Genomic DNA, 21,362 nt, shown 5'->3' on the forward strand with positions numbered 1-21,362 from the left:
TTAATAAGATCTTAAAGAAATAAAATAGTAAAATCAATAACCAAAATATATAAAAAAAAATCTGTAAAACAAATATAAAAACTTAATAGTTTTTTATTTGATATTTTCAGAGAATTATAAAATAACATAAGAGGACTAACATGTCAATTACAAATGTTAAAAAGAAATGAAAATTCAGAGGGATGTATGAATAGCAAGGGAGAGAGGTACGTTTAGCCTGACCCTTTAAAAACATATAACTTAAGTCTTATAAACACAAAAAACAATTCAAAACCGTTGAACCAATCAATCAATTTAGCAAGTTGGGTGGTGGGCCATCTCACTTGCCAACGTCTCTTTACCTTTATAACTCACTTCCATATTAATCCAACCAATCACTCCGATTCACGACCCGTTTGGGCACTCCAACCCGAACCCTTCACGGGTCGGGCACCACCGGGCATGCCTCCACCACCACCGTCATCCTCCGCCACCCTCTACAAACAAAAGTCATGGTCGCCGGACCTTCACCGGGAGGAGGAGTGGACTCGCCGGAAAGGCAAACACCTCCTCCGCCGTCGCCGGAAAAGCAAGAGTGTCACCGATGAAGATATCGATGAGCTTAAAGCTTGTTTTGATTTTGGGTTTGGCTTTGATTATTGTTCGCCGGAATTGGATGGCCGGCTTTCAACTACTTTTCCGGCCTTGGGATTTTATTATGCTGTTAACAAGCAATATCATGATACTATCTCCAAATCTTCATCGGTGTCGTCTTCTTCGGCTTATTCGGAACCCGATTTATCTTCCGCATCAAGCAGCCCTCACACGATAATTAATCGCGGTAATTGTTTGAATTTTGCTCATGATTTACGAGCTACTCGAGATCAGATCGATAAAAAAAAGCTCAAAACGACACCTAGACACTCGTTTAATTATCGAGCCTGAGTCTGGTATATTTTTAAGTTTTTATTCATTTAGCGTCGATGTATTAATTTGACACGACGCATAAGCTCGGACCGAGTTTATGCACATTTAATGTTTTTCTTAAATATATAAAACAATTTAAAAACGTATATAAATTAATTAATAATAAAAGTAATTAACAAATGAGTTTAGGGCTCGGCTCATTTACACCGCTAGAAACTTCTGAAGTTGTAGTTGCAATTAATGAATTGTGAAATGTGTGGTTGAAGGGGATAATCCACAGACGGTGAAGACAAGATTGAGACAATGGGCACAAGTGGTTGCTTGTTCGGTGAGGCTATCGTCATCATCATGAGAAAACAAAAGATATACCAACCATGGTTAGATCAGCTAACCCAAGAAAGAGACTGTAGATTAAACAAGTTTGTTGGTTTGGCCGACCAAAGAGCAACTCTTTGTTTGGTTTCTAAGATATTTTCACTTTTTTAATGTTATCATGTTGTGTTTCTTTTTCTCTAGTGTCATGTTTTGTGTGTATTTTTTTTTCTTTTTTATAGAGGTGTTAAATTATGATCCTTTTGTATTGTTGGGTTTAGATACGGTATAAAACATGTGTTGGGTAAAAATTATAAGAAACAATCTAGGCCATTAAATTTAATATCCAAGGGATTGGATTTTGCCACATAAAACAATGTGAGTTAATGTTCTTTAAACGTTTGTAAAAGGGCAAAAAGGTAAAGAGGGTGTTTACAAAAAAGGAAATTGCTTAATTGGAGGCTAGACGTTCATTTTCAACAAGCCAGTCCATAGAAAATGCTAACAAAACTGAAGATAAAGATGAAGCATTTGAAGATTATCAATGGGTTTTTAACTAGTGTCTCCTTTATGTGTTGATTTTACCGATTTAGGTATAAACCCCAATTGTTTTTTTGCTTTGTTTTTATCGTCGGAGCTGTGATGATAAAAATCTGAAATACGCACCGATGAATGTTCAATCAAACTTCGTATTGTGGTTTTTTTTAGCAAAATTTGATGTTCAATTGTAAGATTTTTTATGTTAATGGAGTCCGTTTGTATTTGTTTATGTAATTAAGTTCAATTGGTGTTGTTTAGATGTTGATATTTTATTTGCTGATGTTCGTAAGAGGTCTGTTGGGTTTGTGTTGGTTTCATATGGGTTGATTTAGGGGAGTTAACAGGTTTGTGTTGTTTTCATATGTATTGTTAAGGTAATAAAGCTTGTGTTGGTTGTTATGGGATTGGTGTTTTGGTCTATTATTATTATTATTATTATTATTATTATTATTATTATTATGGTGTGTTGTTGAAGAAATACTCAGTAGTGGCCATGTTATTAATCTCATGTGTTGTGCTGGTAATGTGTTGGTTATTATACATGTTGATAATGTTGAACGAGTTTTGACTATTAATACGATCGAGAGAGAAATGAATAACCTTAGGAATTACCTGAATTCTTGTAACTAATCATGGTAAAATTGATTGAATAAATTATGGATTTTTATCTTTTGGTAATGATGGTTAAATTGAAAAAAAAAAAGACTAACATATGACAAACTGCCCTTCTTATTTTTAATTATTATTTTATTTGGCATCTATTCTCATTAAAAAAACATTTTCTATTTGATCCTTCCTCTTGTATTGTTTGTGGATGTTTTCTTGTGAAAAGAAAGTTTCTAGATTTTATTAAAGTTTGTAATATAACGTTGTTGAAGAATCGAATCAGTCAGGTTAGGCCTAGTTGTCTATGACAGTAATAGACCATGTTTCTTATTATAATTGAAAGACTTTTTATAGGAAGGATTTTTTTTTTTTTGACAAGAAAATTTCTATAAACACAGCCCAAAAAAAAGGCAAAACCACCCACAAACACCAATTACATAAACGTAAACCGACACCACGAATCCCAAGACAGGGAATACTTATCAAACCTATTGGAAAACCAGAAAAAACTTAGGGATTTAATCTCACTAATTAAATCACCCACCCTAACAATTTTACGATCAAAAACACATTCATTCCTAGCTTTCCATGTTCGCCAACAGCTGATAATAACAATACCTTGAAAAGCAGTTTTAGCATATCCTTTAAGCCCAACATAATTATGCACCTCCATCAGATCATCCATGGAGAAGGCAAAAAAATTATTAATACCACACCATGATGCAATAGCTTGCCAAATAATCGAAGCCACATAACAAGAAGTGAAAATATGCTCAACTGACTCGTCTCCAAACTCGCATAAAACACAAATTGAGCGCCCCACCGAAATCTTCCTATACGATAACGCGTCCACAGTCGGAATTTTACCCAAAACAGTTCTCCAAGCGAAAATATTACATCTAACCGGAACCCATCTACACCACCGAAACGACCCCGAGCCACGGAAACCACTCTCGGCCCGAATAAGATTTTTAACAGTTCCGACAGAAAAACCACTAGACCCACCACCGACCCACCTCCAATAATCCTCTCCATCCGGCAACACCATCGGTGTAATAGAAGCTTCCATACTGCCAATTTCATCCAACACTATCGAATTCCTCTCACCATCTATCCATCTCCAATCAAACACCAAACCGTTCGGCCCTTTAAAAACCCGATCCGAAACCAAACAATTTTTAAACCTTTCAACTTTAAAAGCATTACAATAAACATCCTTTAAGGGCACTGAAGTCATCCAAGGATCCAACCAAAATTGAATCGCACCCCCCGAACGAACTTCTCCCTTAAAAAAATTCCGAAAAGGAACATTTCCGACTGAAAGCTTATTCACCTGTTTAGCTATATTAGCCCACACCCCATTACCCAACCTACCAATTGGTAACCCACCCCACCCAACCGACGACCTATGAATAGCACAAATAACCCTCTTCCAAAGACCATTTTCACTCTTATACCTCCACAGCCACTTACTTATCAAAGCAACACTGGAAACACCAGTACTACAAATACCAAGTCCCCCTTCCTTTATCGGCACCGCAACTCTCTCCCACGCAACCCAATGAATTTTCTTAGACTCCACCGAGCCTCCCCAAAGAAACTTCTTATATAACGAATCGATCTTCTTAATAACCGCTTTAGGAACAACATAGAGTGACATATAATACACCGGTAAACTCGAAAGAACTGACTTAATAAGCGTAACCCTACCTCCAATCGATAAAGTTTTCACCTTCCAAGAATCCAACCTATTATGAATGATATCCACCACAGGATTCCAACTAACAATCCGATTCATATTCGCCCCAACTTTGAGCCCTAAATACTCAAACGGAAACTCACCTTTCCTACACCCAATAACGTTCGCCATGCACCCTATCTCATCATCCTCCACACCCACACCGAACAAAGACGATTTAGCCACGTTAATCTTCAACCCGGAACATAAATAAAAACACCTCAACACTCTAATAACACACTTAATATTATCAATAGACCACTCCCCCAAAATCATCGCATCGTCCGCATAAAACAAATGAGAAAGAACCGGCCCATTGTTAGGAAGTTTGATTCCACAAAATAAACCTTCATCGCACACCGCACGAATCATACACGAAAGCGCCTCCATAACAACGAGAAACAAAAAAGGAGAACTAGGATCACCTTGTCTCATTCCTTTAGAACATTTAAACTCGTAAGTCGGACTCCCATTGACCAACACCGCGGACCGAGCTGAAGAAAGAAGTCCTCTAACCCACTGACACCATCTATCCGGGAAATTCATTTGATGAAGAATAGAAATCACAAAATCCCAATTCACGTTATCATACGCTTTCTCAAAGTCTATTTTCAAGAAAAAACATTTCTTCTTCTTTAACTTACACCACGAAACAAATTCATTAATCACAAGCGGCCCATCTATAATAGACTTACCACGAATAAACGCCGACTGTTGATCCGAAATAACCGAGTCCAACACCACTTTCATCCTATTCGCCAACAGCTTGGAAATAACCTTAGCAATAACTCCCACCAAACTAATAGGCCGGTAGTCGTTTAATGACAAAGGATCCTTCTTCTTAGGAATCAACGTGATAAACGAAGAGTTACAACCTATATTGATCTTACCGTCCTCAAAAAAATCTGAAAAAACTGCATTAAAGTCTTCTTCAAACACTCCCCAAAACTTTTTAATAAAGAAAAAATTGAACCCATCCGGTCCCGGCGCTTTGTCACTTCCACATTCAAAAACTGCGGCTTTAATCTCCGAAGTTTTAAACCGCTCAACCAAAAACCCACTATCCTCTTCCGACAGCCTTAAACAATTAATACATCTCAAATGCGGTCTATTATCCAAATCTTCATGAAAACGCTCCCTAAAAAACCGAAAAACTTCTTTTTTAATTAACGACGCCTTAGTAACCCACACCCCATTAACATTCAACCCTGGAATCCCATTCGAGGCTTTGCGACAATTAACCATAGAATGAAAGAACTTAGTATTATCATCTCCATCCCTTGCCCACTTCAATCGAGATCTTTGAATCAAATCTTGAAGCTTCAAACCTTCATGTTCTTTTAAAACCGCTTTACACCTTGCTAAAGTCCATACTTCATCCTCCTCTAAATCCCTTTCTTCAAGACATTCTTCTAAAATAGCCATTTCCTCCCGAACCACCTTTTTCTCCTCTTCCTCTTTAACTACCATCTCATCCCTCCACCGTTTAATGTGAATCCGCAACCATTTAAGTTTAGCTAGCAACCTCAAATCCGACGAGCCTTCAAAAACAAAAGATTCCACCGCCATTTTCACCACATCTTCGAACCCGGCACGACAAGTCCAAGAGTTCAACACCCTAAACGGCCGAGGGCCAAAGTTAACCTCTTTACACGACAAAATAATAGGCCTATGATCCGATATACATGTAGACAAAGCCCTCAAACAAGCTTCCGGCCATTTATTAAAAAAATCAACACCAACTAAAAACCGATCCAACTTACTACATTTCTTCCCCCCTTCACGAATACACGTGAACCGGAAATTACGCATCTCAAACTCCCTAAGATTAGCTTCCCGGATAAACCCATTAAACGACCGAGAGCACCCCCCTTTGAACACCGAATTCCTTCGTTCAGACGCCTCCCTGACAACGTTAAAATCTCCACAAACCACCCAAAACCCGTCACCACCTCCAACCAAATCCGACAACCGATCCCACAACATCCTCTTACTCATCGCCCCTTGCGGAGCATACACGTTAACAATATTCAAAAGACTCCCCTCACCTTTCATGAAACCTTTTAAAAACAAAAAATTCCTATCCTTTATACAATCTAACACCCCAAAAACTCTAGGGTCCCAAACACAACATAAACCACCCGACAAACCCGACGAAGCAACATACTCGAACTCGAAATTACCTTTAACCCAGAATTTGGCCAACAACTCTCTAGTAACAATCTCCAGTTTGGTCTCTTGAAAAACACCAACATCCACTTTCTCACTGCCAACCAAATCTCTAACCCAACTAGCCTTATAACCACCACCCCCCCCCCCCAAACCCGCAAAGATTCAAAGATAAAAACTTCATGATAAAACACCATTAATACCTCCCACTACAATGTTCTCCTTAACCAAGCCTTCAAAACCGTGAATCTGCACTCCAGCTACCAAACCCGTCTCATTATTTTAGGGGTTTGCTAAATACATTTTGGGGTTTTTCCAAAACACTCATCCAATCAGAAGGATTGAACAACCCATGACATATTGGTAAGATGATTTGAAAAAATGTGTTTTTTTGTCCTTTAGTTGTATCTTTTTTATAATTCTTTTGTTTTTTGTCTTTTTGTTTTCTTTTTTTTTTTGTTTTATTTCTTTTCTTTTGTTTGTTTTTGCTTTTGTATTAGTAATTTAAAAAAAATATTTTTTTAAATATTTTTCATTTTAAATAAAGTTTCGGATAAAGCCGAGTAAAAGTCGAACTTCTCGTTTTAACGAGCTAGTTACTGTCCAAATCATCAAAATTATTTTCTAACATTTTTAACTTATGTTTCATTTTATATTATTTAAATTTCTAAGTTTGTGGTGTGTTGGAACCAAACTTGGTTTAAAACCAAGATCGAGTGGATTTACATTCGCTTAAACCCGAGTTTGAGACTTTAACTAATAAAAAATCTCAAACTTGTTTAAGCTACTGATTTTATCGACGTAATTCATATATTTAAATAGAATTGTTTGACGAGTTTTAATTAGAGGTGCACAAATCGGTTTTTTTTTAAAAACCGGTTTGGTTTTTAACCGGATCGGTTTTTTTGGCCCGGAAAAAAACCGGTTCGGTTAATAACCGGACCGGTTAATAACCGGTTTTTTTATCTGAAAACACTAATCGGTCTAACCGGTTAGGACCGGTTAGGACCGGTTAATAAACCGGTTTTTTTATTAACCGGTTTTTTAATAACCGGTCTAACCGGTTAACCGGTTTTTTTTTTTTTTTTAAATAACCATTATTTTTTCACAGTATAAACAAACCGGTAACTACAAGGCAAACCGGTAACTACAAGGCAAAACGGACTGACTCCATTCTTTGCTTTCGTTGTTAGGGTTCTTTGCTTGGAAGATTAAAAACACATAACTTTCATTTATAGCTTTTACATTAAAAATACAAACATTAAATCGTTATCGCATATTCGTAACTCAAAAATACAAACATTAAAGAATGCTTAGACACGATTACATTAACAACTTGCTGTTTCTTACTCATTATTTTCTTTGCTACCCGATCCCGAGCTATTCCTTAGGTAATCGTCGTACGCGGCTTCTTCATCGGTCATTGGTTGAGTGTGTCCTTGATTAACCTCGTCTTCATACAAGCCCGCCTCATAGTCCATTTCCCCCTCGAGTGAGCGTTGATGTTGTGCCCTATCTAAAGAGTCTAAGTAATCCTTGTAGCAAATCGACATCTCTACAGCTGGTGGAGTGAGTCGAGTCCTGCTAATCGATATAACCCTGCCAGAAACAGAAAAAGCAGACTCCGAAGCTACCGTGGAAGCTTGGACCGTTAGTAAATCTTTGGCCATGGCGGCGAGGATCGGAAACTCATCATCCTTACCTCTCCACCAAGCCAGCAAATCAAGACTTCTAAATTCATCCGGAGTCATGTGTTTCACAAAGTTGGTACCACCATACCTTCCAAGTTCACTGCTTGGGGTGTTTACCTTTTGACGTTTACCGGCGTCTTCCCAAATCATGTAGTACATCCCCATTTCAAGGTCGGTTTGGGATTGGGATTGGGCAACAGCTTTTAACGAGTCATGAATTTGGGAAGACGACCCGTATTTTGTAAGGTAAACATCATACATGTTAGACAAGGTGGTGTTGAAAGCATTCTTTAAAGTTTGGTTATAATAGGGGTTTTGATCGTCGTTTAACTCTAGCTCATCACAAATTTTTTCTATTAAAGCTTCAACACCACCAACATTGATGCAAGGGTTTAACGCAGCAGCACATGTCAAAACAGCGGGTAGTTGTTGAAAATATTTTCTAAATTTTTCTTTCATTTTTACACCCATATCAAAATAAGGTGCACCCCTACAATGAAGTTCACTCAACTTTGTGCACATGACAGCAATTTTTGGTAAAGCAATGGGGCTTGTTGGATAGTAAACCCCGGATAAACTAGTTGTGCAAGATTTAAAAATTTGAAGGACCTCCGTAACGATCTCAATCAATAACCAGTTTCTAGGATCGTACGGTGCAAATTTACCCCTACTTGACAAAATTTGATGAAACGCAACTAGTGATTCTTTTTGTTGGATGGCTTTCTCAAACATATCACAAGTCGAGTTCCATCTTGTTGGACAATCCCAATTTGGCCCCAACCATTGACAATTAGCTTCTACACAAAATTTTTTTTACTTGAAAATGTTTTATTGTTGCTAAAAACATCTCGTAACATTCTTTTAAAATTGTTTCTTTGCGTTTCGATCACGTTTAACCCATCTTGCACGGCCAAGTTGATAATATGTGCAATGCATCGGCTATGAAAAAACGCTCCATCACAAATAGGTTTATACTTTAATTTTAAATGGCCAACCACGGCCGTATTGTTGGACGCGTTATCAAACGAAATTGAAAAGATTTTATGTTCAATCTTGTATTGTCGAATGACTTTATCCAAGAGTTTAAAAATATTTCTACCCGTGTGCGGGTAATCAAACAATTGAAACGCAACGGTTCGTTTCATCATTTGCCACGACTCGGGGTCAACCCAATGAGCCGTCACACAAATGTATGAGTCGGGCGAACCATTAGGTACCGACCACACATCCGTTGTTAAGTTTACACCAGTTTGTAAGTTTGAAAAGTATGAAATTAGTTCGGATTTAGCGTTTTTCCATGCTTTAAGAAAATCTCTTCTAAGGGTCGAACGACTTACGTGTTGGTAGCGTGGTTGAACATACTTTTGCATCATCTCCGTGAATTGAGGGTTGTCGAAGTGGTTGAAAGGAAGTGTTTGTTGAATCACAAAGTTTGAAAACTGTTGACGTACCGCTTCAAGGTCGTACGTAAACACCGTTCCTTGATTCGTCATCTCCGGCTGCGAACTACTTCTCGATTCGTCCTTCAAGGCCTTGCAAAAGGGCCTTTGTACATGCGCTTTTAAAGTGGAGTTTGCATCTTTGCCATAAAACTTCAAACAATGTTTGCATCGAGCTTTTTGGCTACCGTTAGACATTTCGCATAGGTCGAAATGTTGCCAAACATCTTGGTTTCGTTTCGTGGGGATGACCCGAATGACCGTTTCTCACGTGTTCGAGGCACCCATGTTGACGGATGAAGCAGCACTTTGGGAGGCCATGATAATCGACTACGAAATAAGAGCGTATGGAGTGGTAATGTGGTATAATTGAGCGTGAGATAACAAAATAATCGCGTATGAAATAAACGTTTAGAGCGTTTGGAGCGTTTGGAGTTGTATATATAGATGTGTATATATAATCAAGTGTGTTCTAACCGATACCCAACCTAAACTATATATAGATGTTTGTGGGGGTAGAATGGTAAAAAAAAAACGGTCAAAATTGAAAAAAACGGCTATTTAGCCGTTTCACAACGGAAATAAACCGGTTTTTAACCGGTTAACCGGTTACTAAAAAACCGGTTAACCGGTTTTTCTATAACGGTTATAAACCGGTTTATAAAAAAACCGGTTAACCGGTTTTTTAGTAACCGGTTATTTAAAAAAACCGGTTTTTTTAATAACCGGTTTGAAAACCGGTTTGGGCTCTAAAAAGTATAACCGATATACAAACCGGCGGTTTGTAAACCGGTCAAACCGGTTTTAAAAAAACCGGTTTTTTAAAAAACCGGTTTCCGGTTTAAACCGGCAAACCGGTTCGATGACCGGTTTTTTTGACCACCTCTAGTTTTAATATACAAGGATATAAAATGAATTAAACAAAATTAATTAAATACTCATAAATACAAGTTTTTATTAATAAGAAAGTCCCGAATTACATTCCCGAGTCGGCAAAACATAAATGAATACAAATACGAAAAATCCGATATGTTACAATGATGGTAGAACGACGACGATGATGATGCTGGTGATAAGCCCACCACATGCAGACCAGACGACAACGCGGGTGGTGCTGCCGTTTAGATTTGTTTTGTGTTTTGTTTCTTTTTTTCGAACTCGTTGTTATGTATTTAATATTATTATATAAATTTTGTTTTGTTTATGTTGTTCCGTTTCAATTTTAAAATTGTTGTTTCGTTGTAATTTTAAAACCGATGGATTGAAAACAAAGAAATTATTGAAAATAAAATTTGGTTACACCCCACTAACACAAAAACAATGCAAACAAAATCAAGAAATAAACTTACAAAAAAGACAACAAAACACAAAAAAAAATAATAATATTAAAAGAAAGATAACAAAAGGATAAAAAAAACATTTTTCCAAATGAGAAGTTCGAGTTTTACTCGGAACTTTCTTATTAATAAAAACTTGAATTTATGAGTATTTAATTATATTTAATTCATTTTATATCCTTGTATATTCAAACTCGTCAAACAATTCTATTTAAATATATAAATTACTTCAATAAAATCAGTAGCTTCAACAAGTTTGAGAATTTTGATTAATTAAAGTCCCAAACTCATGTTTAAGCGAATGTAAATCCACTCGATCTTGATATTAAACCAAGTTTGGTTCCAACACACCACAAAATTAGAAATTTAAATAATATAAAATGAAACATAAGTAAAAATTTTAGAATTTTTTTTGATGATTTGATCAGTGAGTAGCTCGTTAAAACGATAAGTTTGACTTTTACTCGGTTTTACCCGAAACTTGGTTTAAAATGAAAAATATTTAAAAAGTATGTTGTTTAAAAGATTGCTAATACAAAAGCAAAAAAAACAAAAGAAAAGAAAAGAAAAGACAACAAAAGACAAAAAAAACAATAAAAAGACAAAAAAAAAACATTTTTCTAAAACACCCCCACTAATTTATATGAGAGATATGAGGGATGACCCTGGTTTGCCAGGGTTCGAGTCCTGATCTCACCCGGTTTTATCAGCTCCTCGCTGTCATGCCATCAGGCGGGCGTGGAGGTCAGGTTTTATCCGAGGAATCTCTCAATAGGTGAACCGCTAGGGGCTCCGTCCGTCCGGATTGGTGGCCGGCTCGGGCTACCTTTAGCTCATGGGGGCCGCGTACGGGGTACCCGGCGTTACTTAGTTGGTCGTTCCAAAAAAAATAATAAAAAAATATGTCAATATACCATGGGTTGCCCAATCTGATTAGATGGGTGTTTTTATTTTTCCTTATGTGTCTCTAGTGCGGCCCTTATTTTAAAGTCAATTTTACCTTTTTATTCTTCACGACCGATAAAGATAATTTTATCAAATCGACTAAAATGTTAATCACCCCAAACTACCGGTACCATTTACACCTAATTATAGTACGTTTAACCGCCCACAATCGTTACAAAAACTTACAAAATTCCCGATATAAATAATTACTTCGTGTTTCATATAAGACCACCAACAATCTTTTTTCAAATCTTGGTACATTTTTCATTGCGCTTGGATGAATGAAGTAACGAGACTCATGTGTGTCTTCTAGAATCTGGAATCCGGATTTGACCAAACCCAGTGTTAACACCAAGCATATTATCTTCCAAGTCTCGTTGTTAGCCCATCATTGGTTCTTTCTTTACCCGATCCTAACGGATATCTTCCATGAAACTTGTTGTGACGACAAGTTTATACGACTTATCCTTGTAATAACTTGTCCTTCCTTTCTAGTCAACGTGTTGACGACCACGTTAACCTTTCTCGGGTAATAGTTTATCTCACAATCATAGTCTTTTATTAACTCTACCATCTCCTTTGTCTCATGTTGAGATCTTTCTACTCGAAGAAATATATTTCAAAGTTTTGTGATTATTATTAACAGTACACTTTGTTCCATGCATATAATGTCTCCATAACTTCAAAGCATGTAATAGCGCCGTAGTTTTAAATTGTGCGTCGGATAGATCTGCATATGACTTTTCAATTGCCTAGATGCGTAACAATCACCCTTCCTCATTACATCAACACGAACTTAACCTTTGATACAAGGTGTCTACACAAGTCACCAAGTCCTGATCACATTCCAACATTGCAAGAACTGGGTCTACGTGAGACTCTTCCTTAAATCTTCTAATACTTACTCTTGAAATTTTCCCCAACGGAATTCAATCAAATTTTGAATAAATGAGGTCAGTGATGCGGCTATCTTGAAGAAATTCTGAATCAAACTTCGTTTCACACGTTTTTTCATATCAAATTGGTTTTCTAATTTTCTTCGTATACATGCCCGATATATGTGGGTGGATTATATATATATATATATATATATATATATATATATATATATATTAGGTTGATCGAAAAAAGTTTAACAAGTTTCCAAGTGTCTCATTTCATTTTCATCAATTTTTCATATTTTATACTTTTTAATATTTTATTATATAAGCATGTAACATGTGACTTTTAAACTACAATGTTTTAGAAAATTCTGAATACGTCGTGCGGCATGCTTGTTTTATCTCTACATTTTGATGAAAATTTTTATTCAAAATCAAGTTGTGTGTAACAAATTAATAATATACATATCATCAAAGCACAAACATGAAAGTCATCAAACGTACTTGATTTTGTTTTCCTCTTATAACTTTTAGAATATGATTATTTAGTAAATCTGATTTTTCCGTTGAAACGTGATTATTTTTCTCAACATTTCAACAATTATGTGTTTCAAAACCGAGTTTTCAGTGTGGATTTATTCGAAACCGAGGAGTGAATGCTAGTGCCCAACTCGTTGTTTCAACTCTTACAAAATCAACAATGTTTCTCCTTACGTACTTAACCACGTCAACATCAATGGCAAAGGCCGCTAGATTTACTTATTAGCCATATTAAAATAACATATTTCACAATATTTACCATTCCATAATTCAATAAATTTTTATCGTAAGACCTTTGTCATCTTTCCATATATAATATGTTACTCTGTTTTTTTATATGCTATACGTGTTAGATACCTGATTGACACCGACTCATCGACCTTTCTATAACATAACACAACACCAATAAAAACCCACAATAAGTTATTTTCTTTTGCGGTTATATCCACCAAAAACACACAAAACCTTTAGGTTTTAGCATCTCATTTTATTGGGTTGGGCCCAACATGTATCTTTGCTCGGCTGGTTCCAAAATCACCATAGCCCAACTTTAGATTTTAAGAGAAATAATTATTATTCATGTGTTTATTTAATGTAATCCGATAAGTTTAATATAATACTATCGGTAATATTAATATTTATTTTTTATTTAATTAAAAATATAATAATATAATGGAACATGAATTATTTTCGAAAATATATAGTTATTTTATATATCTTTATTCTCTATGGCAATTGATTTTTTTAAATTATTACTGAAAAAGTTGAGAAATTAATAGAAATGGAATTTGGAATTCGTGTTGAATATCAAGAGATTATCACACAAAACTATAATTTTCTTTATAATGACATTGAGTTTATCTTGAGTCGTGAAAAACAATTTAAATTTAACACACACGTACCAAAATAAGGATCATCGTTATCATGGTTTCCATCAACTCCTAGTCTTGAGGTTGCCATATAACTCAATGGTTCACATCTCTTTAATCCTAAAATGCACACGGTATAAGCATAAACCTTTGTCAGACGACGAGTTTAACAATTAATTCGTCATTTGGTTGTATAAAGGATTTGTAGATTATGTATATAGATATTTCAGTTAATATCAAAGTGTCTTAACCAAGTGTAATCAAACATGGATCTTTATCCTCGGTAAAATGTAAAGCGGCTCGACCTTTTTTGAGAATTACGAAACCACACCTTTTCAATACAGACATGGTAGATATTATAATTAAAAAGGATTTTCAATTCATTAGGTTACCTTAATTTGAGATGTTATGGATGAGTAGTAATATGATCATTTTGATAGCAAACATCGTCATCCTATTGCTATTTCGTCTTTAAATGTCAATATTAGAGCATTTACAATGGATTCTCTATATTCATTTCCATCTCAAAAAAATTTAGGTTTTTGTCTATCCTTTCTCCATCTCCATCACCATCACTAAAGTTTGTAGATTAAGCTAGAGTGAATCTCTTTAATTAGAGATTCATTACTCACATCACCAAAATTTAAAAGTTGTGCCTCGAACATTTTGATATGTACTTAGTCTTCAAGCATGGAAGAAGATAGGGAAAGAAATAATATAAAAGGAATATAGAGAATAGAGAGAAAGATTGTAAATCGGATGTGTGAGGTTCTTAGATTATTAATAAAATCTAAAATTAAATACGTAAAGGAAATTTTTAAAAAATGGAGATTCTAAATTTCTATTAGGCATCCACTTAATGATACGAGCTCGTTAAGATATCATTACAACAAAACAATATAGATTTAATTGAACGAGTTATTACTGTATGTAATTAATTCTGACTACATTTAAGTACCTATAAAAGTTACTATATTAATATAGTTTGTTTAATGGCTTATATTAGAGAGGTTTATTAACATAACTTTGCCACCGATTGATTCTCACTATATGAAATAATAAAATTGATGACCAAAACAAGTCACATTTGGGTCTTTGATTGAGAATTTTATAAATTATTAGCTCACCTTTTCAATTGAAAAGTTATTCCTGGACCACTCCCGACAAAATGGAACCACGCTCGATTTTAAAATAGGATTTACACTGGCTAAAAATAAAGCTTTAATTTTAGGTGGTTCCTTTTCTGTTTGCATATATTAAAAGGTACTTTGAAACACTGAGCGGTTGTTTAGAACAAACCGGTGACTACTAGTTAACTTCATATATATACCATTTCTCGTATTACGGAGTTGTTTTACATTTTGTTTTTAATATTTGTATAATTTTTTTGGATTTTAATTTTATTTATTATAAAAAGGTTAATAATATACATAAGATTTAATAATGAAAAAGTTTCACAAATAAATGAGATGTTGTAAGCCGATTCAAAATCTATTTGGGTTTTGTGAGATTCACGACCCGCTTACTTTTTGTATTATAAAATTGTTTCTTAATTATAAATAATATCTTTTTTTTAAATCAGATATTAATTTTTAGTATATCTTTATTTTATTGGATTTTTATATCAAATATTTGGTGATATTAACTTTTAATTTAATGAGATGTTATAACCCGTTTAAGAGCTATATGGGTTTGGTGAGACACATACCCCTAAATTCAAGTTAAATGCACGAGAAGCCTTCATTTACAAATAAAATAATCTAGTAACTTGAGAAGAGATGGAAGCAACCAAAGAGCTTCAAAAGATTTTTTTATATATATTTAAGATTTTTAAATATAATTGAGCTATGTAAGGTTGAGTGTTGAGGTTGCAAAGAAGTGCGCCACCCCATCCCAGCTTAGCCAATCTCATCGGAGTAATGGCAAAGGTGGGAGGTTGGAGGTGCCAAAAGGGGAACCACTGCAACACCCAATCAAATGGAGGCAGGGTGGAGGTTGGGCCGTTGAATGGAGAATCAAAACACACGGTCTAATTATACATTTAAATTTCTAAGTTAATGACTTAATCTTCTAAAAAACAATTAGAAAAGTAAAATAACACATTATCAAAAACAAAATATTGTGTGGTTCCTTAGATAATTGGCATACAAATTTCTGTTAGGAATTTTGACTTGGTGCATAAAGTGGGTAAAAACAAATCAAACATGAGATGTGAGACAATGTAATAGTCCAATTAGTAGGAATAATAATTATTATTATTATTAAATAAGCCCAAAACGTTTGACCAGTTAAAACTTTACCCTTATCTTGTATCGTTAGCACGAAGTCAATAATCCTTTTAAATGCTTCCAATATTCCAAAATACTTTAGATCAATAGTTAATTACAATAGCTTTCAAATGAATAAATAAAATAAAAGGACTACCTATGAGAAGTGTAGGGTGGTCCATCTAATCATTCACTGTAACTCACTCTTAAACCATGCGTAGTTATAACTAAGAATGTACGACAACTGACGTCGTAGTCAATGGGGATGTACAAGAAACTGATTCAAAAACAAAAAATGACAAATCAAAACCGAAAGGCCGACCCAAAACAAAAACTCACGGTCTAGTTTATGTTTTTATAAAACAAAACTTACGGTTCGGTTTCGGTTTTGCATGTAAAAAAATCGAAAAAATAGAACCGAACTGAATTTCTAGAATTTTAATTTTTTACGTTTTATTTTAAGTAATGTATAATAATTTAATAAATATGTATCTCAAATACTTTTGGCCAAAGGTATAACATCTCAAATATGTATCTTCTTATTCTAATAAAGTAAAATAAATGTAGACACGTGTCAGTTTGTAATTATACATTTAAATTTTCTAATTTAATGACTTAATCTTCTAAAAAAACAATTAGAGAGGTAAAATAACACATTATCAAAAACAAAATATTGTGTGGTTCCTTAGATAATTGGCATACAAATTTCTGTTAGGAATTTTGACTTGGTGCATAAAGTGGGTAAAAACAAATCAAACATGATATGTGAGACGATGTAATAGTCCAATTAGTATGAATAATAATTATTAAATGTGCCCAAAACGTTTGACCAGTTAAAACTTTACCCTTATCTTGAATCGCTAGCACAAAGTCAATAATCCTTTTAAATGCTTCCAATATTCCAAAATACTTTAGATCAATAGTTAATTACTGTAGCTTTTCAAATGAATAAATAAATAAAAGGACTGCCTATGAGAAGTGTAGGGTGGTCCATCTAATCATTCACTGTAACTCACTCTTAAGCCACGCATAGTTGTAATTAAGAATGTACGGCAACTGACGTCGTAGTCAATAGGAATGTACAAGAAACCGACTCAAAAACAAAAAATGAAAAATCTAAACCGAAAGGCTAACCCAAAACTATGTTATTATAAAAACAAAACTTACGGTTCGGTTTCGGTTTTACATGTAAAAAAATCGAAAAAATAGAACCGAACTGAATTTCTAGAATTTTAATTTTTTACGTTTTATTTTAAGTAATGTATAATAATTTAATAAATATGTATCTCAAATACCTTTGACCAAAGGTATAATAGTTAATCTTCTTATTCTAATAAAGTAAAATAAATGTAAACACGTGTCAGTTTGTCGTTAATACTCACAAATTTTTCCCTCAAAAACTATATATGTCTTAGATCAATAATTATTTACTTTCTTTTTACACTTCATTTATATTTTATCTATAACATGATTATGTTATTCACTTGTCTTTAAACTCTATTTATATTATATATCTATACACTTTTATAAAAACAAATATTTACATATTATACTATATATTGTTAGAATATATTTCACAATATACTTGATGAAATCCAAAAATCAATAACAAACAGTGTTTGTTAAATATTGAAAAGAATTAATTTTAAATGTCATTATTAATATACTTACTATGTATATTGTTGAAAATTGTAAATAAAAAAAATAAAATTCTAGTATGCCTTCAATTTACAAAGTAATTTTTTTAATCATTAAGTTATAAAAATATGCTTAAAACTTTATCCATTTTTTAAAAATAATCTATTTATCTATTTATTTTTAGTACATGATATAAATTTATAAATTATAAATATATGATTTAAATTTATCAATTTATTTTTTCGCTCAATTTATTAAACTATACATATATGTGTTAAATTGTAAGGATAATATATATACCAATCACTTTAAAATATAATAAAGTTTAGCATATTTAGTTTCTTTTTTTATCAAGGTTTGGTTTGGGTTTTTTTGGAACTTAAATTTGATTGTTACATGTTAAAAGTTGGTAAATAGATCGTTGGTACAAATTAACTACATTTGGCTCCAATTTGTTACGGGTAAAAAAAGTCAAATGAATATTTTTAAAATTTGAAAATGCAAATAAATTTATCGTCAAACTTGTTACGGGTTCAAAGTTGTGACTTGAAAATGTAAAACAAATAAAAGATAGAATTTTAAATGTGATTGAGTTTCAAATTTGTTTTTAAGGACATTTTTGAAAAGTTAAACGATTCGGGATTATGCATGTTGTGTGTTTTTCCCATGATTATTTTAAGAAAAAATTCAAACACTTTCGACCTGCGACCTCCAGACCTATTAATGCTTCTAACTTTTATCAAATTAGAAACATTGTGTCAGCATTGATTTTTCCTTAAATAGTGATCAGAATCTTGTATGTAAAAAAACATTCACAAAATTAAACGGGTTAACCTGTTGTTATTTTTTTTGCCAACTGGCAAAGTCAGGAAGCCCTAAAACTTATCAAAATCTTTTTCATGGTGTAGGTCAAACTATTATTATATGAGAAGTATTCTCCGAAATTGGTTTATAACCAACTTTCTTTCAATTATACATATATGATAATAAGAATAAATTTTTAATAGATGAAGTATTCTTGAGTATGTTTTTGCATGTGCGTAATTTTTTTTATTAAGTTTATTTTATTTTTTGGAAAAAATCATTTTGTGATACAAATAAAATCAATTTATGTATAATGATATAAGCATAGATGTAATACATTTTTCTATATACATTATATATTGTTTTATTTGTAACCTAATTATTTATATCATCATGCGTGTTACACGGGTTCTAAAACTAGTTAGTTAATAACAAACAAAATTATTTATGTCTAAATTCATTATTTTGGGCGACCTTTATTTCTACCTAAAATTTTCAAGTTCAAACCGAAATCGAAAAAACCAAAATTGAACGGTTTCAAAAGTCCAACAACCAAAGTTCTGGTTTTTTGTTTGGTTTTAGACCAAAACCGCACCGCACCACGCACACACATACCGGCCAGCAATTACTAGTTTTTTAAAAAGTGGCGTAGTGGTAAAATGTCCCATAACACTCGTTTAATAATTACATAATTATTACCTTTATAATATTTTAATATAAATAAAAATAAATGAGAAAGTTATTCTACAAGAGCAGAGCAAATTGAGAATAATGAGAAGAATTTATAGTCACATACAAAAAACCCTAAAAAAAGTTAATTAAAAAAATCATAATTCAAAATTTAATTAAAAAAATGAAAAAAGTAAAAACACAAAAATGTGTCCGCCGTCTTCTTCGTTCTAGAAAAAGACACAATTTTGAGGGAAAAAAATCATTGTAATTTGTGTTTATTATCGTCATTGAGTGTATCTTTTTTTCTTAACATTGTGTATTTTTATATTATGTTATATTATGCGATATTTGTGTATTTTTTAGTTATCATTATGTTTTTTGTTTATTTTTGTTATTGTGTCTTTTTTCGGCATTGTGTTTTTTTGACTTTTTTTTTGAATTGAAATGACGGGGAGGAAACATTTTAGTTTTTTATATTTTTTTGTTTTTTATTTATATTTTGAGTTATGATTTTTTTTTATTTTCTGAATTTTGTTAGAGTTTTTTGTATGGTCATAAACTTTTCTCACACTTCTAATTTTTGTATACCTTTGCATTTTAATTTTTCTCTAAAAATATAAATTAAAAAACAAAAACTTTTGATTGGGCAACCCTCCCCACCTATGTTGTAAACACAGTAACCCGACCAAAACATAGAGGAAAACGAGAGTGTGTGTGGGTGTGTGTGGGTGGTGGGGGTGGGGGGGGGGGGTTTGCCTTGTTTGGCCTCACAACATACTCCCATACTTATGGTCTTAATTGGGTTGGAAAAAAAATCACATGTAATATTTCTGTTTAATTAATTGGTATAGATTTTCAACACGAGTTCGAGCTTATAAATTTACATTATTTATTATTTAAAAGAAAATGATAGTTTGGTACCTATATAACTTTAGATTATTGCTAACTTGTTATTTGATAATTAAATGGAAAAAACATACAACATCTTCGATTCTTTGCAATACTTTTCCATAATGGTGTTATCGTGACCATATAATAATAAACATATTATGGTATATCTTTTATCTTTATTCTAGATAGATTTATGTATACAACCATTTGTTAGGTCTAATAGTATAGATGTATAACTTGCAAACATAAGGTTATAAGTTCTTTTGAGACATGGTAGAGGTATTTGTTGGTCAAAAAATAAAAAACAAAAAGCTAAATTTATGCATGTTAGAAAGACTTACTACGTCATTTTCATTAGAAAGGACTGTAAATGATTCAGGCAATCAGTCTTCATCAAATAAGTTGACTTATAACTCGGCTAAAACTTAATCAAGTTGACTTCTAATTAACAACTTTGAATTTGAAATCAAAATAAAAATATGAGCATAATACCAGTTTAGTTGATATTTTTAAAAACTAGATTCAATTATTTGTTCTCGAGCCCTACGTAACTACTGAACTCTTAGACTAAGTGCTATGGATGGATGTTAGTTAACAAAGTATCGTGTCATGTCATTGCCACGTAGGTGAAGGGAAATTAACCAACCAACACAAAATACTAGTGTTATAGAAAGGGCTAATTAACCAATGTATTAAAAAAGGGGGTGATTTGGTTAAATGGGGTTGGATCCCAGGGCGTTAGCAGTTTGGCAAGCAACAGGGGAAAGAACACCAAGTTGCTTGTTACGGTTTTTGTGCCGAGGTGGATGCCACATAGCCAGACTGACACCCCATTTTTAGACCATAACACTTGGTCTTAGATCAAGTTATTATTATATTTAAAGCTAATAATGAAGTATCCAATTTGATGACTTGGCCAAGTTTATGGTTACATTAAGAATGCTCGTCAAAGTATAAGCTAAGGTTGAGCTTAACTTAATGATTTTGTCCACTTCGAATTAACTTAATTACTTAAACACATCTCTCGTTCGTGTTGAAAGTTTTTAATTCTATCAACTATGGAGGGTAATCGTACTGTTGTAGTTGTACCCCTACCTTTAGTATGTGCATGGCTTTT

General features: G+C 33.4%; 1 protein-coding gene across 1 annotated transcript; it reads left to right on the forward strand.

Moving 5' to 3' along the window:
* The first annotated feature begins 354 nt into the window (after nucleotides 1-354).
* On the forward strand, nucleotides 355-1,427 carry LOC143635318 (uncharacterized). The gene is made up of 2 exons (XM_077103178.1): nucleotides 355-820; nucleotides 1,173-1,427. Exons 1-2 carry the CDS (start codon nucleotides 442-444, stop codon nucleotides 1,256-1,258), a joined length of 465 nt encoding a protein of 154 aa, XP_076959293.1. The 5' UTR covers nucleotides 355-441; the 3' UTR covers nucleotides 1,259-1,427.
* Nucleotides 1,428-21,362: the final 19,935 nt, after the last annotated feature.

This window comes from Bidens hawaiensis, unplaced genomic scaffold, assembly GCF_021521415.1.
Source record: "Bidens hawaiensis isolate Kalapana, Puna unplaced genomic scaffold, B.hawaiensis_p1.1 tig00007430_1, whole genome shotgun sequence".
NCBI classification, from domain to species: Eukaryota; Viridiplantae; Streptophyta; class Magnoliopsida; order Asterales; family Asteraceae; genus Bidens; species Bidens hawaiensis.

Bases quoted from the DNA above. Each gene is read 5' to 3' on its own strand.
- LOC143635318 (XM_077103178.1), top strand. From the start codon at position 442: ATGCCTCCACCACCACCGTCATCCTCCGCCACCCTCTACAAACAAAAG. The intron at 821-1,172 runs GTAATTGTTTGA...GTGTGGTTGAAG, and splicing joins TCACACGATAATTAATCGCG to GGGATAATCCACAGACGGTG.